The sequence below is a fragment of the Channa argus genome, chromosome 22 (genome assembly GCF_033026475.1).
Source record: "Channa argus isolate prfri chromosome 22, Channa argus male v1.0, whole genome shotgun sequence".
Taxonomy (NCBI): Eukaryota; Metazoa; Chordata; class Actinopteri; order Anabantiformes; family Channidae; genus Channa; species Channa argus.
This window is the reverse complement of record NC_090218.1, coordinates 784777-810311: the sequence shown is the minus strand read 5'-3', so window position 1 is coordinate 810311 and position 25535 is coordinate 784777. Positions and strand designations below refer to the sequence as shown.

At 38.3% G+C, this 25535-nt stretch overlaps 2 protein-coding genes across 7 annotated transcripts; one reads left to right on the top strand and one right to left on the bottom strand.

Moving 5' to 3' along the window:
- Positions 1-533: 533 nt before the first annotated feature.
- slc25a35 (solute carrier family 25 member 35) lies at positions 534-14519 on the bottom strand. 2 transcript variants are annotated; one of them, XM_067491418.1, is made up of 8 exons: positions 14017-14519; positions 13828-13893; positions 13584-13736; positions 12263-12397; positions 11801-11876; positions 1657-1722; positions 761-894; positions 534-669 (listed from the first exon to the last, which is right to left on the bottom strand). In XM_067491418.1, the coding sequence occupies exons 1-7, from the start codon at positions 14386-14388 to the stop codon at positions 812-814; spliced, it is 951 nt and encodes a 316-aa protein (XP_067347519.1). In that variant the 5' UTR covers positions 14389-14519; the 3' UTR covers positions 534-669; positions 761-811. The 2 variants fall into 2 exon arrangements, with proteins under 2 accessions (XP_067347519.1, XP_067347520.1); XM_067491419.1 differs by lacking the exons at positions 534-669; positions 761-894; positions 1657-1722 and adding an exon at positions 8994-9179 and having other exon boundaries at positions 14017-14518.
- Positions 2539-23330, top strand: grk1b (G protein-coupled receptor kinase 1 b). 5 transcript variants are annotated; one of them, XM_067491414.1, is made up of 14 exons: positions 2539-3410; positions 3489-3554; positions 4877-5009; positions 5334-5419; positions 5937-6052; positions 6159-6269; positions 6363-6474; positions 19565-20277; positions 20945-21072; positions 21378-21535; positions 21753-21836; positions 21977-22101; positions 22228-22429; positions 22638-23282. In XM_067491414.1, exons 3-14 carry the CDS (start codon positions 4903-4905, stop codon positions 22919-22921), a joined length of 2226 nt encoding a protein of 741 aa, XP_067347515.1. In that variant the 5' UTR covers positions 2539-3410; positions 3489-3554; positions 4877-4902; the 3' UTR covers positions 22922-23282. The 5 variants fall into 5 exon arrangements, with proteins under 5 accessions (XP_067347515.1, XP_067347514.1, XP_067347516.1 ...); XM_067491413.1 differs by having other exon boundaries at positions 2539-3257; positions 22638-23280; XM_067491415.1 differs by lacking the exon at positions 3489-3554.
- The last annotated feature ends 2205 nt before the right edge of the window (positions 23331-25535 follow it).

Sequence of the window (25535 nt, the reverse complement as noted above, 5' to 3'; positions counted from 1 at the left end):
AAATAAGCTGACACCGAAGCGTTTTATATAAAATGTGTCATTAATGAAGAGCTTTGTCTTCTACTTTATTGAACTAGCTATCATTTGGCATTTGGCATCATGTCTAAGACAATAAGGTAAATGTTTTCAAAACGATAAATGATACAACACAGCAGTCAAGCATCAGTTTATTTTTCTTAAATCAATGTATTTTTAAAACTATATATTTAGCAAAATGAATTAATGCGTTGCAGTGTGAAGCAGCATGAAAATTCGAAGATAAAAATAGACATAGACCACAGTAATTTCAATCTGAAAAATTTAAGCAGGTGCAACCAGGGAGATTTTGTCTCGAGCAGAGCGCTGGATGTGATGATCGGAGGCCTCCTGATCATGTAACTATGGGTTCTGTACATTAAAAAGCAAACGAAAAAGATAAAACAAAAACAATTAAAGAAAGCAAAGGACAATGGATTTCGATATCATCATCTATTTGTTTTTACCTCTTTCTTGTTGCAGGTTCCAAACACGCAGCCAAAGAGGCCGTTGATGACCTGAGCAGCACAGAGCAACACCTGCAGACCACTGGCTGCTATCAGAGTGCAAAACAGTCCGATGTTAAACTGTACCACGTTCTTAGGCTCATTGCATTTTTCCCATGATTTATATTCAGTCACGTAGGTGAATTTGCTGTGGAAAAATTAACATAATTGTACAAGTGACCAAAACATTGTAATGTTTGAAACTGAAATTTATTCAGAAAATTATTTCTATCAGTCACCTGTTATTAAAAGGCGTTATCCATTTATTACCATCGTAGCAAAGGGGCCCACTATGCAAACCGAGCAATGCCACAATGAAACTGTACAGGGCACCAGCCACACCCACAGCAGCGAATACAATTGATAAGAACATCTGCAGAAGTTAAGTGACAACCAAAGATCAGAAACTTTTTTTGATAATAATTTTAAAACATTGTGTGTTAATCTAAAATATTGGTTGAGCCTAATATTGTTCTCCTTTTCTACCATGTTTTTAAAGTTCTTGTGAAATAAGTTATTTCATTTTTAGATAATCAATATAAGACCCAGCACTACAAGGTGTGTTTTGCTGCAGTCTCCATCTTCTCTCAGCATGAAAAAGAACTTTGCCTCATCCCACCCAAAAACATGAGATATCATTGGAAAGGCCAGGATGTGTACTGAGCACGTTCAGGACAAATAAGTCAAAAGATATAAATAAATAGGCTGGGTCTCAGGAGGATAAATTAAAACATTGATCCATGTATATATATCATTGTATATTTATTTGATTTTTTTTTTTTTTTTTTGTATTTCTGCCAATTCAAATCTTCAGTATTCAAAATATGTACAAATATTGTATGTCATCTGTGATTTTGAGCTTCACAGTCATTTCAGTAACTAAATGTTTTGGGGTAAAAAGGAGAACTGTGCTGCTTATTAGCTGTGATGATTGGGCATTTTCTTATCTGTCCAAAGACGACCTAAATGACATGCAACCATGATACAGCACCGTGCAGTATACTTTGTTTGTTCATGTTCATTTCAACATACCTCTATTAAAAACGTATTTACTAGACCAAAAGCAGCTCTCACTACAGCAGTTTGCTGATCTCTTTTACTGAGGGCCTGAAATGTCTTTTGGTGACTGACTCACCCCAAAGCGATTTCCACAGCAGCCTTGTTCTCCAGTGACCTGAATGTAAAGTGCTGCAATCAACACCTGTAATGACCAGACATTTAATGCAGCATTTGTGTTAAATATGTTCAGAAGCTTCCGAAATTATAGTTTAAACAATTCTGCCTTTCGGAAATTTCATGGGAATCAGTCTTCTTTCCAGATTTGCAGAATTTCTGAAATGCACTCAGTGTTTAAAAGATGGAGACTTTTGATGAAATTTGTTCAGGAGAAAATTACTCTTTAAAATATTGTATGTGATACACGATGACATAAATGAATAAAACAATCTATTTCATGTATGCCTAGATTAAGAGAAATTGGAACACTATTTTCTGTTTTACAGTACCTGAGGCTCCACATTTTATTTGCCATATGCTTTAGCAAGAGAGAAAAAACAACTCACCAAGACACCACCTCCAATGATTCCCCCTAAGTATTTCACCTCCTCAGTAATATGTCCCTCTTTGACATACTTGACATCCCAGCCAGGAAAGAAAAGCAGAGTGTTGCAGAAAATGCAAAGGAGCACTAATGGGTACAGAGTACCAGCAATGCAGTAGGCACATTTTCCAGTGCACATGTTGTCAGTGTGAAAACGACTAACTGTAAAACCTCTCGTTGGGTTTGTTAGGTGGGTTTTAGTTAAATTACTTCCTGTTTTTGCAGCAGAGACGTTCCACTTATACCTGACAAAAATAGAAAATGCACTAGCAGCTGAGTACTAATCTTGAAGTATCGTGGTGCATGCATTTGGGTTAATAGTAATAGACTTACATGCACTTCTACATGTATTGAAGTAACTCTTTGTGTATTTGTACTTCTTGGAGTAGATTTAATCCAATACTTTATATTCTAGCAGTAGGTGTTAAAATGTATTTTCTGTATTTTCATACAGAACTTGTGCATTGCACTAGAAGAAGATCAAATTCTTTACTCTAACTTCTTCACAGTTACATAATTGGATAATGTAAAATGGAATTTTGTGATTTATTTCTAGTGAGAGAGTCACTACTCATCTATCGTTTCCCAGAAAAACAAATTGTTACAAAGACATTTTCATCAGGTTATATTTTATGCGTGGCAACAGGGTTACAGTAATTGTGAAGTTTTTGAAAAACAACTTGCTGCAATAAATCTGTCATGATGTGGAGGTTGTGTATTTTCAGATGTTTACTCCCTTCACTGACTATGCAACTACATCCTTTGTCTCATTTGTTTTTGTTCTATACTAACTAATGCATTGCATTGCATTTTCTGTGTTTACCTACTCATTATCCAATACATACTACTATATTATTTTCCATATATATATCAGGAAAATGATTAGTAATTATGGGACACTAGCACACGCATAGGAAGTTAAACGTAATCCTAAGGTTTTTTTTTAAACAGATTGTCAGATCTCTGGCTCCTCTCTGCTCTAAATAACCTTTGAAACACTCCCCCCCTGTTCCGGAGGATCACTCCTGGCTGCAGCTTTACCACAATGGCCACGTCTCCCCTCAAAGACCTTGTGGTCATGTTTTTAATGCCTGAGAAATGCTTCGAGGAGCTTTTCGTCAACCTTCACTTGCACGGTGAGGCTTGTTGTTGAAATGTCGGTGTGAACGGGTGAAACGTTGCGACAGATCCTTCCAGATGTGGGGGACGTCGGGGCGCGGGGCTGGCGGATGTTTTCTCCTCTCCCTAAAACAACAAATCTACTTTGTCAGCCTAAAACTGTGATTTGTGTGAGTCACGCTGGGGCTGTTACTTTGTTAAACATTTCTGTTCTTATTGTTTTACAACATCTGTACTCTATGACACAGTGCCGTGCCTGCTGTATCTACTGAACAAAATTGCCGGATTCTGGATCTTACTGGACACATTATTGGGTAAAGTTTCTCTGTACAAACCTGCCTGCCTCAACAATCGGGCAACACTGATAGTTTTCCACTGACATTCCCAAGACGTTTTTTATTTATTTATTTATTTATTTTTTTGATAGATAGGCCTATTGATCTTGTAGGAGAAAGATTGTTGGGAGGCTCAAAATCAATTCACTGAGGGCATCAAATGCTGACTGTTACAAACTCTGTGGCGTCTCACAGATTTGCACATTGGACCCTTCTGTGTCTGCATGTGATGCACAGGGATGAGTCTCACTCAAAAACCTTAAGAGGGAAATGCCTCCACATCACTGCACAAATTAAGTTATCCAGCAGATTTCTACTAACTAAATATTTTAAATAGTTTTAAGGCCCGAACAGGTTTTGTTTAAAGATGAAAAATAAAGTTGTGTGTGAAGTGACTGATTGAATCACACCACAATCTTTTCTTATAATCTTAACAAAGTAAACAAAACCATGAAAAAGTTTGTTGGAGTCAAACAAACTGGCTCCAAGATATGTTGTCAGGCAACATGTTATTAATATGTTCAGTGTCACGGTATTGTGACTTGCCACATTTGCTCATTGTTAGCATGTCAAAAACACAGTCCCACAATTTTTAAGAGACAGAGTTAAATGTAAATGCAACTTAAGCTTCCTTTCAAGTGCTTAGCAGGCCTTTCAATTCAGACACATAACTTGTGGGAACAAGACAATATGTTGTTCCCTTAGCATTGCATAAGATAATAACTTCTGCCCACATGATAAAAAAATAATGTTTTCCAGATTTAGGAGCTCGTCATGCTAAGGGAGATTGGAAAAATAAATTCAATTTACAATCATCCCCACACTTTATGACTGAAATGTGATACTATCCAGGTAGTGTATAACCACAGTGTATAAGCTACTACAGATGTCCTTAACTTTAAAATTACACTGAAATCTAAAAAAGCAATAAACACTTTAAAGTTATTAAAAGGGTCAGAAGGCTACAGGTACAATATTTTAACTTGGGCTGAATTCTACAAAATTTGGGTTTGTGTTACTGAGGAGTTAACTGGAACTGAGTTACTGGTAAACTACTAAACAGTGCTTCCCGTTGTGATGTACTTTAGAAGATCGTGATCGACAAATGATGGTTTTGCCAAACCACAGCATTAGAATGTCACCTTTCCAATTTGAAAATATTTACATTAGAATTATGCAAAGATGCTAACAATGCAATTGTATGTTATTGTGACTTTATGTGAATACTACAATGTCTCACTCATTAGTGTTTGCATCTTCTCTACATCATTTTCATCTCCTGGTTTATTGTCTCCCTGCAGCACAGCTTCCTCAGTTGCTGAAGATAATGTGGAGGGGAAGTGCAGAGGGCCTGAGTTTGGCCTCTGTCCTTCTGCAGCTTTATGCTTTCTCATGTCCTGTTGTGTACGCCATGGCCAACAACTTCCCACTCTTGTATGTATTTACCAACTGATTGTTAAAGAGGTCAAAGTCATATGCTCACTGCTTGACTAATAATTTTTATTGTTATTACTTTTGTCAGTTACAACATTATCAGTTTCTGTGATGCTGCAAACTACAGTACTAACCAATTCAGGCTTCACTATTTTTACACTTCCTGTAGAAGTTGTGAAGACAAAGAATAGACAAACACACCTCAACATGAGTCCTATAATGTTTCAATTGGAATGCAGACATTTCAGTTTCTGATTATATAGTATTCTTCTGTTTTGCAGAGAGCATGTGCCTTACATGTGTTTTGCTTGATTTACTTCACAGTGCCTGGGCAGAGAAAATCTTCATGTTGGCCCAGACAGTTGCGATTATCTTTCTCATCCTGCATTACCATGGAGAAACCTTTACAGGTTAGCAAACACATCTTCAGATTTCAAAAATGAATATTCCAAGTAATGCACAATACAGTGGCTTCAGAAAGTATTCAGATCCCATACGCATGTCGTGTACACTTCATTTTTAGAGTTAACTGTATAATGATTAGTAACACATAATGGAAAAATGAAAACATGTTTGTTTGTTTATTACTACTAAATATTCATGTGTGGTCAGGTGCAACCTATTTTTCTTAAGATGTGTGAAGAACTTGATTTTCCCTGTCCACTTGGAGTGATTTACATTGATTGGACATGATGTTACCAGCAGCACAGTGGTCTCAGTAATTGTGGAATGGGCAAGGTTTTAAGCCTCTGGGATTCTTCCTAGTGTTGACCATCCAGCATAACTGTGTAATAGGCAGTATGAACCTAATGGTCAAAAAAAGAGCTTCAGCTGTCTTCTCCAGACATAGGAAATCCTGACAGAATTATGTCAGTAGTGTCTTGTGCATAAGGCTTCAACTTGTTTAAACATGTTGTCTGTTCACAGGATTGCTGTTTGTCTTGGCTTATGGTAGTGCAATGTTTGTCCTGGGTTCTTATGCAGCTGCAGCAATCGTCTCAGTGATGCACACCTCCACTTCGCCATCTTTAACTGCAAGCAAGGTACCGTAGCCTATCTTGACATGTCACCTGTGCAGTGATTGTGCAGATTATATGTTTAGATTTGTCAGAGGAGACTGAGTTTCTTTGCTGGATTTGTTGTTTCTAGATTCTCCAGGCTAGAACTAACTATTATAATGGACACACGGGCCAACTGTCAACCTTGTCTGTGTTACTAGCCTGGGCTGGGTCTCTGGCAGTTAGCTTTGTTTCTGTACAGGTATGTAGTCAGAAATTCCACACATAACAGCCCAAGTGTGTATTTGCCATTGTTGCTTTTATCAATTGAACTTGCTTCAAATGTTGTGTGTAGGAGACAGGAAGCTCTTTTGCAACTCTCTCACACACACTGTCAGCCTGTCTCAGCTGTGTCCTACTGGCCCAGGTCACCTGCTACAGGAGCAGCACTGCCACTAAGGAGAAGAGTGAGTAGATGTGGAGGACTGTGGCAAACAAATGACAAATGACTCAAGAAATGTTTAGTAATTCTGTAAATGTTTACATAGCCTTTTGGTACTAATATACTAAAAACCTTTAAAAGTCAATGTGCTGAGTGCTTGTATTGATGAAAACACTCGTTGTTTGTTCTCGTTGTTTAATAGTTTGTACATTTCAGTTTTGCAGTTAGTTCCTGTTATTTTACTGTCGAGGGGATATAAAGATATTTGTCGCCCTCTAGGGTTTCAAATAGCAATTAATACAGACTCAGGGAAACAGCAGATGACTATCAAAATGAAACTTTTATTTTTTTGTCCTTTCCGCCTATACCATGAGTTCAGGGTCACCACAGCAGATCACTGCCTGCATGTTGATTTGGCACAGTTTTTACACCAGATGCCCTTCCTGACACAGCCCTCCCCAATGTCTACCGGGCTTGGACCTGCACTGCACAGTGGAGGAGGGGAAGGGGCTGTGTCTTGGAGGGGTTCAGTGTCTTGTTGAGAAACACTTCGACATATAGTTGAAGTGTGACCCTGTGGTCCGTGGATAACTGCCTTACCAACTGAGCTACAGCTGACCCTCCCTCTTATCTGTGATTAAAATCATAGTAAAGGTGATTTCACTGTGGCTTCTATAGGATTTCTTCCTTTATATTTAGGTAAAAACTAACTTATGAACTAAGGAAAAAAATTCTTTGAACATTTTTACAAATTTTCCACTAGTTTGAATATTTTCCAATGCAGTGACAGACATTAGAAGTCAAGCACCCAAGCTTTAGTCAGAGTACTTCTGACTGGGAAAATAAATGTCAAACTCTTAATTCCAGATGGATGATGTAAGTGTTTTCGCCTTTATTAACTCATTCAGAAACCGTAGTAAAGGTCAGATTTAAGCAGTGTTAGTCATTAATTTCTCTGCTCAGTTTTTTCCTGCTGCTTCACAATATTGGTAGTAAGGAGAAAGCTTTGTAATAGAACACTATGATAGCTTGAGTAAATGATGCCAAATATGACCATTAAAACAACTTTTATTCCTGTACAGAGTGAGGAATATAGATATTTGATGTTCTTAGATTTCTTCCATCGTAAAAGGTTTGAATTTAAGAACCTTTTCATTAACACCTCTGGTTGGGCCTCTGAGTTTCAGCTGAGTCCAGCCACGATAAACAAAGTAAACAGTGTATGTTGCTCATTAACACTGTACAGGAGCTCAACCAAGTCCCACCCAAGTGACTGTGGCTGCACACATTTAAATTTACATTTAATCATTTAGCAGAGGCTTTTATCCAAAGCGACTTACAAGTGAGGTACAAGGCAAGTGAGAATCTAAGTCGAGGAGAAAATATCGAAGCAAAATCCTATCAGAAAAGTGTTCACATTTCATTAGATTCAAGTACAAGAATGAGCACAAAGGAAGTTTTTTTTTTTAAGATAGACTAGATTTAAGTGCATTTAAGTGTATGTTTGTAAGTGAAAGCATACAGAATTACCAGAGCTGGTCAACTTCAGTCACCTTTAGGTCAGGCGTTATCTTGTTGTGCGTACATACAATTGTCCAGTCCTATTTTTCTTTCTCATATTACACATCAGGCTGCAATGTTTACGCATTATGTTTCCAGTTTCATACAGCTGGAACACACTGGGCTACACACACACACACACACACACATATACACACACACACAGGTTTTTATGACCTAAATTTCAATTAAACTACAGAACACAGTGAAACTGTGCAGAATAATTTCTGGCTCCAAAGATGCAAAGCTATTATTAATAATAATAATAATAATAATAATAATAATAGCTTTATTTATAAAGCACTTTTCAAACAGAGTAGAAAGTGCTGTACATTAAAAAGGGAAATGAAGATAATTAAATCATTAAATCAGGTTAAATATAAAACCAAAGAAAAGCACAAGGTAAAATACACCAAGTGATATAGATAGAATATACTATTTATACTAAAACAAGAATCTCACATCTCAGGAAAGGGCAAATCTATTAAAAATGCGTTTTCAGACGAGACTTAAAAGATGACACTGAATCAGAGACCTTCAGGCAGGTTATTCCATAATTTTGGAGCCATGATGGAAAATGCTCTATCCCCCTTGGTTTTTAACCTAAAAGTTGGAACAGACAACAATCCACTGTCTGATGATCTTAAGTTTTGTAAGGGCACATATGGAATTAAATGTACCATCTGACTCATGTGCACTTTATTTCCATTGCTAAATTAGTGAAATGGGTGTGAGGATGCAGAAACACAGACAGCTGCACTTTCTGTTCTCTAATGTTTTCGAATCTGCTGTTGGGAAATTCATCTGTTTCAATTTCAGATCCAGTTCTGGGGACATTAGTGTATTTACTAGAAACCGACTAAATTAATCTCCAGTCACCCATTGCTCAGCTTTCTAAAGTATAATAGTGAAAGCCCCTTTTCGTGAATGCTATAATTGCTAATGATTTTTAATTCACGCATTCAAAACACAGTAACACCACAATGTCTGTCAATAAAAAATCTGATCATTTATTTGTCCTTCAAATGCCAGTGCACATAAATAACAGGAAATGCATTATGTTTACACATTCGTGACACATTAGCTGCTGCGTGTAACATTCATCAATCGTCTTGGAACTGTCATTACAGACGTTAGACTCGAACAATCTGCAGATGAGCTGAGCAAGTACTAAACAAAAGTATCAAAAGTACACTTAGCATTTTTGCATTTATATAACAATAATCATTAGTCCTTCTCAACCTCTCTATTGAATTTTAAATTCTTCATGCTCCTGAATTATATGAACCCACTAGTAACAATTCAGTATATGACTGTATTGTATTGCTTGGCAGTGAAAAGGATACTATGTGAAGATCTGGCGTAATAGCTCAAATTTTCACCCTGACTAACTGTTTTTTCTTTTAACCTGTTTTGGTATTTTTATTACTTTTTGGTGCCTGAACCACTAGGAAGTTTTCTGCTGGTCTGATGTGAAATAAACAAATAGTCACAAAATTTGGCTGACAGGAATCATTTCTGGTTGGAATTCCTTGAACAAATAGGACAAAATAATTACCCTGTAAATGTTAAAAATATGGTTTATTTGTCCATTTGATTTAATTGTACCCTACTAGGTAAATAAAAACTGACTGAGTTATCAGACTTAAGGAAACTCAATTTTTTGTCATGAAGAATAAGTGGAATAATAGGTGGGTTTTTTTCAAAGCTACTGTACATTATTACATGTGGCATGACAAAGACATTGGCTTGGTATGTTAAAAGATGTTCAGTGACCTTTTAAATGTATTATTAAACTCTTGACACTTGGCAGAGGTTTGTTCACTTAATAAAGAAAGTAGTGACTCTGACTCACACCTTAGAGTCACTGAGCTGTTAGAGTCAGAGGAACACAGTCAGGAACAATGCTGAAAAACTGGACTAACTGGATCATTTACTCCAGCTGTAGCACACTTCTGAAATATGATAATAATCAGTTATGTGTGTGTTAATCTTAATGAAATATTGTTAGAGACTAAGAAATTGAAACGATTGGCACAGGCACAGGGACAATTTAGAAAGGGTATCCTATAAATTAAAAGTATGAAGTCTGGATGGTTTTAATAGTATTATATTAAGTGTGAAAATAAAATCATACTTATAAAATGTTATTTATTCAAGCTGCTATAAGCTTTGTATTCGAAAAATGATGACTGATTGAGGCACCCCATTTTGTAACACAGCAGCAGACTATTTGACTATACTGTAAAAAAGGCTATTGGATTTAGTTTTTGTTATCTTGACAGAGGATCTAGAAACCACAGACTGAACTTAGTTGCACTGGAACAATGGTTCAATTGAGGAGGGTCAAAATACAGACCATTTTGCTGAACAGGGAGCAAGTTTCTTAAAAACACATGCTGTAAGCATTGCATACTACAGATAAATGCATTAATTTGACATTTTTGAAACTAGGGGAAAAATGAGTCATGTACATGGCCTGTACATGGCCTCAAGACATGTACATGATGAATTACAGTTTAGTAATCATGGGAGTAAGAGGAAATAGTTAAGCAATTTGGACAAAGATAACTATGATAAAGCCACATAGCAGGCCTCATTTAGTTTTCCAGGTGTATTCATGGGTAGTTGTAAAAGACTATCTCTTCATGTCCTCTTTCACATCACTTTTATAAAAATGTTTGCTCATTAGGGGGACAGGAGAAGCAGGGAACCACTGACTCAAGGACGCAAAAAATAGACTCACGATGAATAAAGGCCTGCAAACTATTAAGGTAGAAAATCACTAAGAACAATGAGGTAGTCTTATCCAGTAGATACAGCGAGGAACTTCTCTGCCAGTGTGATGTTAAATGAAATATTCCACTGTTTGTCTGTAAAGAACACTAAATTCATTGTCATGCTTTGATATTAAAGACTAATCAAAACGCACTGCCCTTTCACTCAAAGTAATTGAGTAATCTTTTTAAAACACAATTTAAGATATGTAACAAATGCAATGACTCATTTTGTTAAATATCACACCCCAAGTGCCTACAGAGCAAACATTATTCAAATCTGTTTCACTGGACATACTTTGTTTGACATAACCCATCTTCTGTGGGTTTAAACTAAATTTGGTTTAGGACAAAAGTTTGTGCTGACACTAAGCGTCATCCTTAAATGACTTTAATTATAAGTGCTACACCAAAGTATAATATCTTCTGCCACCTCATAATTCATAATGCCACCTTCATAATTTGTGACTGTAACCTTTTTATTGGCACAATTTTGAGTGGTCTAGACTTTAACCTGTGTTATCCTGGCACTAGGGAGAGTAATTGCTACTGTAAGGGATGGAGCAGCTGTCACTTGGTCAACTTGAACTGGTCATTTAATATCAGGAAGTAAATGTGAGTGCTGTGGGTATTGGCACAGCTTCTATGCAATTTCTGAGTTAATCACCATATCTGAGACAAATAAAAGTGCATTGTTCAGATCTTCTGACTGCATTTTTGACCTTTTTTCACCTTCTTTCCTAAGACATTTTCTTTGTAATAAGTGTTTTCTCATAGGAGTGTAAAACGTTACCTTTGCTCTTTCTCATAAAGAAAAGAGAGCGTCCACTGGTTTTTCTATTACTTCACAAGAGTAAACAAATCTATTCTCTTAAAGCTTAATGAGTTACCAAGGTTCCCCGGTGACTTCTCCTTGGTGTTATCTGAACTGCTTGTATAGTTTGCGCATTTCATCCCAGAAGAACAGAGACAGAATAGTGTGTGGACCAAGCCTGAAATAAGAGGCTCCCAAACCTTTGTAGAGTCCCGTCAATCGCTCCTTTCTCAGTGTTTTAGAAAAGCAGTCAAAGAATCCTTTATAAAGCTGTCCCTGAAAGAAAATGAAAGGGAATTCAGTCTGGGACAGATTTGAGATTTAGGGTGGGTAATGCCAGTTGCAGCTAACACAGTTTTGAGCTATTAGCCTTAGCTTTGCATTATGAATCATTAGTAAATAATCCTGCAATGTTTCATTTGGACAATGTACAGTTCTGAACTGCTTATTTTTCTTACAGTGAGCCTTTATGCAGTATCCTACTTTTCCAGCTCCACGTAAAATAAATGGTTATGTCTATCCCTTCTGTTCCCTGTACAAGAGGAACGAGGTACAACACATGTATGGGACATCATTCCTTCATGTGGCCACCTTTATTCCCGCCGTAAAGGCTGGCAGCTTGTGGTGACATATGTGCCAGCCCCATATTGATATCTGCTCACCTTGCCTAAATGGTCCACGGGTTGGTTGTAGAGTCGTGTGCTCACCACATCAAAAGGTGTCATAGCCAGCACCACCACCACACTGCTGATCATGCCAGCACTCAGGGCCACCAGCCAACTGTCGTTTCTGAAAACCTTGGGAAGGAGAATGTAACAATGTTATGAGATAGCAACTTCGAACTGCCCTGGCGCTTTGCGCAACCATTACACCATCATCAGTGTGTCGGCACGTGTGCAGCCACTTCTAATTTTAACTGGTCGTGAACTCCCACATGCAGTGAAACTGAATGAATCTATCTTTAGTGCTTGTGTCACTCACATGCTAGTCAGTAACTACAGGAATAGCTGTAAGTGAATCTGTAGTTTCACATCACAAAAGCATATAAAAAAAAAACATTTAAAAAGATTAGACCAATGGACAATGCAGCAGCTTAACACTACAATTCTCAACATTATGTAGCCATGTCAGTCTGCATTAAATTATCACAACTCTTAATGTTAAAAGCGCAGCTCCACTTCACTGCTATAATGTGGCAGCTTACACAAGAGGCAGTGGGAGGGTTGCCTAGGATGTTGGGAGGAATGAACAGACCCCACCTTTCACCTCGGTCAACTCCACAACACGTTCAAGGCTTCAGAGGAAGTCTGGTAAGTTAACGGAGAAGTACAAGAAATGTGTACACAAGATAGTTTATATACTTGTCTGAACATAAGTGTTGACCGATAGTTTGGCTCGGATATTTAGTATAAAGGACCTTTTAACCAGAGCTAGGTCAGCAGCAACTGGCACCCAGAATAGTTTTGAACTAGTTGTGTAAGCTCCATGTTTTCACGCACGGGGCCCAATGAAAGGTGATGAATTTCAATTCCAAAAGAATGAAATGCCCTTTGTCAATGCCACAGTCACTGCTTTTGTAATCCGCACACTGCCACTGACTACAGATGATCCCTGAGCTTAGCGCTGTAACTAATGATTATATCACGATCAGTGAATCTGGTCATTAGTTTCTTAATCAATTCATTAAGGACTGGTTTACAATAAAGAAAGATCCAGACAGTAGTAACAGATAATCATCACAATATCCCAGAGCTAATATGACATCTTTGAATTCGTTTCAAATGTTTTTACATTTTACAAGCTACAGCCTGCTCTTTTTCAGCAACTTGGAATTTAATTACATAAATATTAGCTTTCTGCCAAACATACATGTTTAAAGAGAAAGACTGCACCAATATGTGCTAAGTCTAAGAAGGAAGGCTAAGGGCACACTACACTATTGAAATGTTGTTAAAGTCAAACATCTGCAATCTGTCTTCTAACCTGTAAATCAATCACAAACTCCTTGGCGGAGGAGAAGGTGGAGAGCTGAGCAGCTGACCCCACGCTGACTCTTGGTACAGCAGCACTGGAGCCCCTCCACAGTCCCAGAATGCCATGCTCCCTGTAGATGGCTGTCAGAGCGTGGATCATCCCCTGGCAGGAACAGAAGGTAAATGTAAAAAGGAGGAAACTGAAGAAGCCTGGGACTCATATCCCATACCTTCACTTTGAATTCTGTTGTTACCTGGTGTTTGTACTGATGTCCAACTGCAATGGAGGAGGTAGACTGACTCTGCAGGTGGGTCTTCACCTGTCAGTGGAGAGACTATCTGTGTTTACCTTTCCCCACAGTGACAGCTCACCTTGTCATATGCCATTAAACATAACAATACGAAAAATGCATTCTCCGCCTACAACAAAGACAGCTACTAACCAAGTATATGGGACTGCCCATCACAGCTCCCACCACTCCAGCTAGGGCCCCTGATATCGTGGTCTTTATGGCGCTGACTCTTCCATTGGTGTGGATGTAACCAGCGGACTCAATGATGGCGTAAGAGCCTAGCCGGACTCCATTCATAAAAAACTGGTAAAACAACGCGGGCACCAGTCCTTTCTGCAAGCCGGCCAGTCCATCCACTTTGCCGACAGTATAAAAAGCGTGGAACACATTTCGATAATGAACCTGGTAAGTGCCCCGGCTCTGGAGCTCTCCCTGTAGCTGCATTCGCGTTTTGACGACCTCCAGCGGGTTGGTGAACAGACACGCTCCGCACGCCGCCGCTCCGCTCAGCACGAAATCCATCGCGAGTCCTGCCAGTCCAACCTGTTCCCTTTATCAATGCTCTTCCTCCTCCTACATATAATCATCCTGTGACCAGCCTCTCTCTCTCCAGCACATCACAATGAGGATCCTCAGTGCGTAGACTGCGGAGCACTTCACGACCTCCTCGTAATTCCCCTCACCGCGAAATGTGGCCCATCTGTTAATGGACATAAACCACGTTAATACATTCATGATAGAAATAAGTAGAGAAATTGAAATTGTTTAAGAAGCATATATATACTTTTTTATTCAAAACAATTCAAAGTGTAACACATAAGTGTGGTCGTTATCTTTTATCTTTAGTTTGTGTTGTCAAAACATTCAACAAGTCAACTTTAGATATTCTTTCACAGTAAAATCTATGAGGTGTGAAAAGCCTAACAGTGTTAGTGTTTAAAGATATTTTACTCAAGTCAGTTTTTCATTTTGGCAAAGACAATATGCAAGAAAAGATTAACTTCCCGTGTGACATATTCATTAACACAATATAACATAGCTAGAAACCGCTGGTGAGTGCGAGTTTGGCTGCTGTTCTGAATTCAAATTTTCAGATAAATCTTACATTAAATAAACACACCTAGATAACTAATACGTAATAGATTAGATTCGATTTATTGTATTTCGTAATGGCCCAACACGGTATCCATCCCGTGAACATCTCATCTTGGAGATTTGGATTTTTTTCCATCTTGAAGCTGGAAAGTACATGTGACGCCCTCAGCCAATGAAAACGCCTCTTCACCATCCACACTTTTCTGACAGGACTTTGCTTTGACGTTTTTCTCCTTGACTTAGATTCTTGCTCGCCTTGTACCTAAAAAAGCGTCTGCTAAATGACTAAATGCGAGTGTAAATGTAAATCCTGCACTTCGATACGGATGAGCTGCTCCTCGCCTGGACAGTGGACGGGAGAGGGCAGCGGCATCACGGGGCAGAGACCGAAAGCTGCAGTGGACACAGTCAGACAGTACAAATCAGCTGCACGCTATTGCTTACACAAATTTGTCACAAATTTGTTATTTAACATTTTACATTTTAGAAAAATGTAAAACAAGCTATAGATTATTTTTTTTTACATTAGATTTAAACTTTTATTAACATAATTATCCTTATGAGGAGTTCTTCAGTGTAATTACTAACTCTTGCTACACTGCCGCAGCCATACATCGGAAATGTCTCTTTAGTGTCAAAACGTTGAAATGTATTTTGTAAATCGTTGTTTACAGTAAGATCTTAATGTCCAGTGTTATAATATAATGTTAATGTATCTTAAAGATACATGTTGCAGCTATGTTTGTGAGCAAGTTAGTGCTATATGCAGTGTTAGATGGGTAGTGTGAAAAGAATGTGAATGTCTAGATGTACCCAGGACAAAGAGTGGATTCAGCAGGCAGCATCTTTGAGGCCTCCATTGTAGGAAGCCAGTTGACCCAGACACAGGTGAAAACTCTGGCTTAAATCAGGTACATAAACTCAGGGCAACTTCACCCAGGAGTTAGTAGAACTTACCTGAGACAATCTTCCCACGCACACACTCACAACTTACTGCTCCCAATTCTAAAAGGTCAGCATCTCCCACCAACGACCAACATTGCTGTAATTTAGCACAAAGGATATGCGGCAGGATAGCGAGTTACTTGGCACATGACAGTTAATAGATATTTTGATAGCGAGTTTGACTTCGGCAATGGCCCGACACGGTCAATTATCAATTGTTCAAACAGGTTGTCCACTGCCGGGATAAAGCAGAACCGTCTTAATAGTCTGATTTGCCTTTCCTGTCAGCTGACATGTATGACAAGTCTTAATATAGGCTGCAGCATCATGTTTAAGACGAGGCCAAAAGAAGATGTGTATGTTTTATTTACTCAAAAATGACCTGTTTGGTCATGAGAACACTTCACTTCATTACGGTACTTAGCTGGAACCACTATTTGGACCACATGATCAACAAGGCAGTTAAGGCTCTGTGGTACTTGAGCACTTCTGGCTTCCTCACCATACTGTACATGCCCAAATAATTTACTCAAAGAAGCATCAAGTCGCTCCTCACTCGTTAACTCCTGGTAGGAAACAAAAAGATCCAGTAAATGCAACTCAGAACCCAAACCACACTCTTCTTCACAGAGTGAAGAACTTGAATGTGCTCTAGCCATTGCTTGTGTGACAGCACAAATGTAAACACATCAGGAAACCTTTGTTTACAGTTACCTAAATCTTTCAAACACACAGGTGTTGATTTCACTGGTGGAGACCTACCACGCCAAACCCGATTGCCAGCCAAATCACTCCATAGAATCACATCTATGCCATCTATTGGCGGTGCTGGGCGATGCGATTTTTTTAAACTTACAGGCATTTTTCTAATTGGAGCTATGAGAGCTGCAGGTTTTACACTTTTAGCAACTGCACAACTCCCTTTGTTTTTCAAACACAGGACAGTCTGTCTTCGAATGTCCCATATCATGGCAATAATTACACTCCTGACGAGAGCCACAATCCATCTTGTTTGTCTCAGGCCGATAAGTTTTAGGTGAATTACCTGCAGTTTTATAACTAGCATTAGCACGTGAATGCAAAATGATCACCAAATCGCTCCTTAGGTGCCAGCACATACGCATCTGCCAGAGTAGCAGCTGCAGAGGCAGGTCTCACTCCATGCTCAGCAACACAAGTAGCAATCTCAGGTGGAAGAGAATTTTTAAACTGCACCAGCACCACCAGATCACACACAAGTCTCTTGCAAATTCGACATGTGACTGTTTATCAGATATTTTCCAGGATCTAAATTGCTGCTGATAGGCCTCTGGAACCAACTCATATGCTTTCAAAACTACAGCCCTAACAGTTGAGTAATTCTGACTATAAGCTGCAGTAGGCCCTGAATATGCCTCGTGGCCTTACCTGTCAAAATAGACTCAAACATTATACATACACCATTACATCAGGGGGGACTGTGGCACACGAAGGTAGAGCGGTCATCCACCAATCGCCCAGCTGCTGGTTCAAACCCCTGCCCCTCCGGTCACAGGTCAAAGTGTACTGAACCCAAACTTAGTGTCTCCCGGTGAGTGTTGACCAGCTACATAGCAGCTTCCCCATCAGTGTGTGTGAGATTGTGAGTGCAAATGAGTGCGCTCACAATAGAAAAGCACTATTTAACAGTAAGCCTCTGGCCAACCTCTCGCATTGGCAACTCTTCAAGTATCTGGGTCTTGCTCATCAAATTTTGTTACCAACCACATCAAACTTTTTCAAACCATCTGAGACCAAGGCCTCAGCTGCAGAGGAGTCTTTACCTGCTGTAATGAGTTCCAAACAATACTACTCCAACTCACATTTGTCCTTTTCAAAAACTTGCTTTATCCTTTCCTTTTCTATACCTAATTTATCTTTTTCCATTTGCAGCAATATGAGCTCCTTTTGTTGCACAGATGCTTAGTGAGTTAGATTAGGATTCTTCATTAGTAATCACTGCTACTGCTGCTGAGTTACACTAATAGCTTCTGCTTAGTTGCTGCCTCCAATAATATCAGGGTGTAATCCTCACCAGCTAATGAACTGCCAAGTAGGATTTCAAGTGCAGGGTAAACTTCGACCTGATAATCTAACCTATTCAACACAGCACATTGCAGGAAGGAGGTTGAGCAGGGAGAGTAAGTGTGTCCAAGGCCCTGACAGGACAAGGATGCTTTTTATTTGATGGAAGAAGAAGGAAAAAAGAAAAGAAAACATATGTTGGATCTTACTCAGCTGGATATAATTTATTGACTTCAAATCCTCATTTGACTGCCTAGTACGTCTAAAAAATTACAGTGAGTACTGTATATGCTGTTAATATGGATATAATTTACTTTGCTACGATAGTGGTTAAAGAACTATTTAATGATAAGGCTGCTGACATTATTTGCTGGTTTTGCTATGAAGTCTTGCATAAATATTTCATAAAATTAAGATCTGCTGCATGCAAAAGCCTAAATCAAAATTTTTTTTTGTCCTTTCGACTTATCCTGCGAGTTCAGGGTCGCCACTGTGGATCATTGTTTGCATGTTGTGTTTTTACGCCGGATGCCCTTCCTGACGCAACTTTCGCTAATTAAATCAAATATGAACACATATAGTTTTATATACTGTAATAAGCTCACTTTTGGTTGACTGTTACACATGTTCATAACATCTATGTTATAAAATGTAGGTTAATTAAGAATCGGGTCAATCATCTATATGGGAACCTCTGGTATCAACAGTCAGTGTTAAATGGATTATGCAAAGTCAGTGAAGTACCTGCACAGTATCACTTTCAGCACTACAAGTATTAGATCAAGACAGAGATTTATACACACCCACAAACACAATTTACATGTACTTCCTTATTTTGGTGCTGATTTATAAACACGTTGTGCTGCACATGAAGGGCCCAGCAAGCAGTATATGGAAATATTCCTGGAGAGATAAAATAATGTTTAACTATAAAAATGAATAACAATCTTGAAACAGCTATACATGGTAAATGTGTTTGATTTCAGTTCCTTGGGATAACTAGCAAATTTAGCAAAAGTACCTTTTTAAAAAAAATGTACCAATTTTTATAATAATAATGACAACAATAATAATTATTATAGAATAGATGCAGAGAATACCTCAAAATGTGGGTTAAATAATTCAATAGAAATAGGCCAAGGATTCACACCTTTTGTCTGCAAGATAATTTATAATTGGAACAATTCGTGATTTGCTGACTTCATTGCTTCAGGGAGGTAATCTGCAGAATGGAAAAGACAGAAAGAAACAGGGCCAAGGAAGATGTTGACCTGCCCAGTGTGAGCTAATGCTCTTCTTCCTGCAGTTGTCCAAATCCCTAACCTTGCATGAGTGCATGCACATGCCAGTACAGGGCACCCTAATTTCACGCCCTGTCTACATGGGCTAAAGTAAAAAGTCCTATTCAGTGAACAGCAGGGTGCAGTATATCACAATATTATTCCCTCTCTGTGATCAATATTTTACTATGTAGAAAAATTTTATGTAATATCGCTTATCTAAATCAGTTACATGAGCACATTATAGTTTTAATGGAAAACCAAAAGCAGGAAGCAAAACAGAAATACATTTCAGCCTACTCATGGACTTCTTTTCTTATTTTTATGCATCACAGACAAAGGAGCAGCCATGGACATAGGTGGTTTGGAGACGGTGGTGGCAAACTCTGCCTACGTTTCAGCCCGTGGCAGCATGGACGGATCCGCTGCAGCTGCCATGCGTGACAAAAAGATGCGTGCCCGGCTGAAACTCCCACACATCAGAGATTGTGAACACATGAAGGGGACTGTAGACACAACCTTTGACAGCCTGTGTGTCAAACAGCCCATCGGAAAGCTTCTGTTACAACAGTTTCTGGAGAGTGATGCAACCCATAAAAATGCTGGAGAGTTATGGAAAGACATAGAAGACTACACTATATGCCAAGAGAATGACAGAGTGCAGAAGGCTCAAAAAATATCCAATAAGTACTATGAGTCATCTTCCAAACAATTTTGCAACTTCCTGGAGGAGAAGGTAATCACTCGTGTTAAGGAAGACTTCAAGAACAACTGTAGTGACCTGTTCAAGGAGAGTGAACAGCAGCTGCTCAAACACTTGGAGACAAAGGCCCTAGATGACTTCAAGAACAGCATGTATTTTTTGCGTTTGGTTCAGTTCAAATGGTTGGAGAGCCAGCCTGTTGATGAGGACTGGTTCATGGACTTCAGGGTCCTTGGTAAAGGAGGTTTCGGAGAAGTGTTCGCTTGCCAGGCAAAGGCTACAGGTAAAATGTATGCCAACAAGAAGCTGGAAAAGAAGAGACTGAAGAAACGCAAAGGCTATGTGGTAAAGCCCCATCCATACTGCAGCATAGTGTGACACAACAGAGCAACAACACAATGTTTCAAACTTTTTTCAAACCTGTGATAATATATGACCCGCTGAGTGCAGGGGTTTAGTCTCAGCTCATGGCAAAGAAGATTGTCACTCTCTTAAAGACCTCCCAAAGTAGGTTAGAGCCAGTCACACTTCAGACTTCTAAAAACATCCGTGGGTAATTAACTTTTAATTTTATTGACTGGGATTAGAGCAGCCTTGCATCACTTTCACTGCTACAGTAGAAGCATGGATACTAGCAGGCTAGGCTGGAGAGACAAAATTCATTGGGTTTCCAATCTAACCGAACAGCAGCAGTAACAGAGCTGTTCCCCTCTAATGTGAGAGGAGAAGAGCCAGTCTGCTGATGTGACTGATGAAAACTGTTTGTCACATATTGAGCAGGTTGTGTCAGAGTGCTCGACTTGCACAGGCACCCCTAAGCTCTTTACATCTAAAAAAAAATATATTTATGATTAAAATTAGTGGCTACTGTGCTTTTCATGCTGTGACATATGAAAATGTCTAATGTTAAAACTGGGTGGGTCGAGGTCCCGGATCTGTCGCAAAAAATGAAACTGGACATTGCACATTCCTAATATTGTTGGACTAATCATGTTCTGATGTTTGTGTTTAGGGAGCTATTGTGGAGAAGCGCATCCTTGCAAAAGTTCACAGTCGCTTCATTGTGTCGCTGGCCTACGCCTTCCAGACCAAGACTGACCTCTGCCTAGTCATGACTATTATGAATGGTGGAGACCTCAGGTGCTTAATAGAGGCACTAAACACACACACGCGGAAACACTGATGTCCATAGGTGAACATAAAATGGTGTCTTTATAACTCATGCTACATACTGATGTCTGTAGTTAACACCATGGGATTGGTGTTCCTTTCCTATCATCTCTTCTAATCAGCCTAAAGGAGATAAACCCCACAGCTAACTCACAGACAAGGTCCTCAAGTGCATCGTGCAATAAGCCATATAATTACCTATGCCGTTATGAATAGCTTCCCTTTTTTGCTTATAGGCTTCAGAAGCTAAGATAACATCCTTCTCCCTCTCACAGGTTTCATATGTATGATGTAGATGAAAAGAAACCTGGTTTTGATGAGAAGAGAGCATGTTTCTATACAGCACAGATCATCTGTGGATTGGAGCACCTTCATCAGCACAGGATCATTTACAGAGACCTGAAACCAGAGAATGTACTGTTAGACGACACAGGTGAGAAGTTCCATTGCATTTCATGTGACATCTAGATAAGAAAAAAATAACATTATCAAGCATACATAAGACATTCTATAATTTTGATTTTATAAACATTACATCCGTGGATAATTAACTTTTAATTTTATTGACTGGGATCAGAGCAGCACTGCATCACTTTCATATTGTTCGGTAGCTATATGCCACTGTTGTAACCAAAGCCTTTTCATATCAGGACACGTCCGCCTGTCAGATTTGGGTCTTGCTGCTGAACTTCCACCAGGACAAGACAAAACGACTGGATATGCAGGAACTCCGGGTAGGTTAAGAATTTTTAAGATGAGTCTTAAACAAACAAGAGCAAGGAAATACTGGTATTGATGTCACTGTTTCTACAACAATCTGCACCATATTCCTCTAAGAAGTCTAGTTCAGTGAAATCATGTCGTATTAATATAGGTTTCATGGCTCCAGAGCTGCTCAAGAAAAAGGAGTATGACTACTCTGTGGATTATTTTACTCTGGGAGTCACGCTGTATGAGATGATTGCTGCCAAAGGACCTTTTAGACAGCGTGGAGAGAAGGTATAAAATGTGTAGAAAAGACTCCGGGGACTGTTATGGATTAAATATCAACCATGGAAATTGTTGTTGACCCCTGTCATCTCCCTGTGGCAAAATCAACCAAATAAAAATGTTCTCTCTTTTCAGGTTGAGAATGATGAGGTAGCTCGCAGAATCCTGAACGATCCAGTTTCATACACGCCCACCTTTAGCAAAGAGTGCAAGGCTATATGTGAAGGCCTAATGGAGAAGGACCCAGAAAAACGCCTCGGCTTCAAAAATAATTACTGTACAGAAATAAAGAATCAGCCCTTCTTCAGAGAGATTAACTGGGGGCGTCTGGAAGCTGGTGGGTGACGTCAGAGAAATGACTCAACAAGTAGTTAAAACAAATCTGTTTTGCATTTCATCAGTCAAATCCCAATATGGCAGAGAAAAGAGAGGATTCTAAGGCCAGCCCCTTTGTCTCTTTCAGATCAGGATGGGAAAAAGTGGGCAGACATGTAAACGTTCCCCATGGTCTAATCTTTGTTATGTCGTTTGTGTTTAATTCAAAGGCATACTACCTCCACCATTTGTTCCCGATCCTAAGATGGTCTATGCTAAAGATATTGGAGATGTGGGTGCCTTCAGCACAATCAAAGGCGTGGTTCTAGATAACAAAGATACTGAGTTCTACAATGAATTTGCTTCTGGCAACATTCCAATCCCCTGGCAGGAGGAGATGATTGAGACGGGAGTGTTTGGAGAACTGAATATCTGGGGAGAAAATGGCAAACTTCCCAAGGACCTCGACCCAAACTATGTTGAAGCCAAAGGTGGAGGATGTGTACTGCTTTGAGCCGTGGACAGAAACAGAGCCAAGAAAACAAAATTTACTGAATTAAACACATAGATTCAGTATGTGCTCATGTGGAGCCACTTGTTATCTCTGATTTCTGTATTTTCATATTAATTTACATATCAGGTACTTATATTGTAATATTTGTAATATGTACAGTATAGTGTTACTGTAAAAATGAAATAATAAAATATCCCATACTTTGAATAGTATGTGACCAAAATGGACGGATGGTTTCAATAATCTAATCTTGCTGTTAATGTCAAATAACAAGTTAATTACAAAAATACACACACAATGTTTATATAATATATAATATTTTAAACAAAGGAAAGACACTTAATTTGATGTTGCAATCCTGTATATTTATTCATTTATTTATTAATTATATAACAAATTGTATTTGTAATTATGGAAAATATTGTAGATAATAGGATTCAAAGTAATCAATAAAATCTTGCCAAGAACAGTGTTTATGTTTTCCTCATTGTTATACACAATACTGTCCACAAACAAAGAAATTAGTCTAAAAAAGGAAAGATGAGAAATAGTAATTTGATAAAATAAATCACCAAATGTGTTATTAGTCAGAGAGGAAATAGGAATTGTGCCTCTGTGTTGGTGGAAAAAAGACATTTAAATAGCTATATTAGTTGATCTCAAAGAATTATGGCAAGCTTTTCTAAATGTTAGTAGTATCGTCTTGTCTCATCTTTTCACCACTTCTGTAGAATCCTGTCCCCTCCTTAAGTACAGATACCGATCTCAGTTAGCCTATATGTTCAAGAGTCAGCTTATCAATATTAATTAATTTATTTTATTAAAAAGGATAAATTGGGCACTCTGATGACATTCCCAGTACTTGTGCACCACAAAAGGTATAAATACAAATAAGTCATCTTCAGTGTGTGTGTGTGTGTGTGTGTGTGTTTATGTGTTACATTTAATAATTTACCTACAACAAAATCTTTAGGAGAAGGATTAAAAGTTCCAGGGTATAATGGCACCAGTGTGCAGAATGTTCTTTTCATCTGTTCCGCTGCTGTATTTGCTTTAAACATAGGCTATGTGGAAACTTTAAAAGAATCATATCAGCAGGTTAAAACTGTGGCCACAGTAAAGATTCACATTTATTTATTTTTTAATTTTTTGTCATTTGTGTTGCATTTCTTGCCTTTACTAAGATAAGAAGCATCCTGTCTCAAAATGGGGCTGAAAAATTACCTCTAGATTTTACTACTGTGACTCCCTACAAGTATTTCCCAACAACTCATGCAAAAAGCAACTTATCAAAAATACTGCAGCGATAGTACTGATCAAAATTAGAAAGAGGGATTATAAGGTTCCTTCATCATAATATACAACACAGAAAGCCCTCAATGGTCTAGTGCTGTCATATTTCAAACACCTCTTAGAGCCACATTACAGCACCTGGATAGACCACTTCACTCTCAGAGAGCAGGGGATTCACAATACCATGATAGCACAAGTCTAATTAAATGTTGCAATAAACACACCAAGCAATTGCATAATTGTCTGCTTCTCAAATAAATAGTTTTTCACACTTATTTGTTTACGTGGGTGTGTTGTTGAGAGATTGACACAGAAAGCTGTTATCATAAATATCATTCACACTGACTGATAATACCAGATATCAAACCAGTAACCTCTCCAATGTGTTATCACATACTATAAACAAATACTAATATTAAAAGTTATACGAATGCCACATCAGTTAAACAGCCTTTACCCAAAGCACATTCTTGAACCCACGCATAAATCATTATCTGACCTTAGCTCAGTAGATAATTCGACAAATGTGTGTTTGTTCAGTATGTGTAATACGGTAACTTACAGTATTCATCTCAATGAACAACCAAAGAGAGCTCTTAACTTACGGATCAATATAATATTGTAATTGTACAGTTCAATGTAATATTTTACATAAATTTATTTAGGAAATAATAAAACAGTTTCAGAAATATATTCATTGTGTTAAAACAGTAAACTGTTTCTATGTTTGGGAAAAAATGTCCACTACCCTCTCTCCACCTCCCACACAGATAACCATAACCAATGTTTTAAAAATCAATGTTAAATTTAATATTTTATCAGAATTCTTGACAGTTCAGCTGCAGACACTGACCTCTACATCTAACTGCAAATATCACGAGACGTCAAAAATATTCCGTCAAGTTACAGTAACTTTTTGAAGTATTTTACCTTTAAATTGTTGTTTAAAATCTATCACTGAAAGGTTTAGTCATTTGTCAATTTGTTCTTAAAAGGCTTCTTCAAAAATCACGTTTGCAAATTAGTTACATTAGTTTCTAGGACACGAAGTTGTAAAGCCAGTGAGGATCTCTGCTCACAGAGTCAGAGGTTAAAAATTAAAAGCCACTTCAGGATCGTTTCAAGTGAGGTCAGTGTGAATACAACTAATGAAATATTTCGGCTCACTGAAAGAAGGGAAATTAAATTAAATATTAACTGACAGGGGACTGAGTGTCTGTTCAATACTATAAGTATATGGCAGTACTTTGAACTGTGCTTATGCTTACTGATCAGCAAAAATAATTCAAATGTGATAAGATACAGACAGTGAACAATGAGT

Coding starts and splice junctions, on each gene's coding strand:
- grk1b (XM_067491413.1), top strand. CDS start 3,167: ATGGCCACGTCTCCCCTCAAAGACCTTGTGGTCATGTTTTTAATGCCT. Junction 5,010..5,333: donor GCCAACAACTTCCCACTCTT/GTATGTATTTAC, acceptor TTTACTTCACAG/TGCCTGGGCAGAGAAAATCT. Junction 21,536..21,752: donor TGTACTGTTAGACGACACAG/GTGAGAAGTTCC, acceptor TTTTCATATCAG/GACACGTCCGCCTGTCAGAT.
- slc25a35 (XM_067491418.1), bottom strand. CDS start 14,388: ATGGATTTCGTGCTGAGCGGAGCGGCGGCGTGCGGAGCGTGTCTGTTC. Junction 13,737..13,827: donor GACATCAGTACAAACACCAG/GTAACAACAGAA, acceptor TGTTCCTGCCAG/GGGATGATCCACGCTCTGAC. Junction 12,398..13,583: donor AGTTTGTGATTGATTTACAG/GTTAGAAGACAG, acceptor CTCCTTCCCAAG/GTTTTCAGAAACGACAGTTG.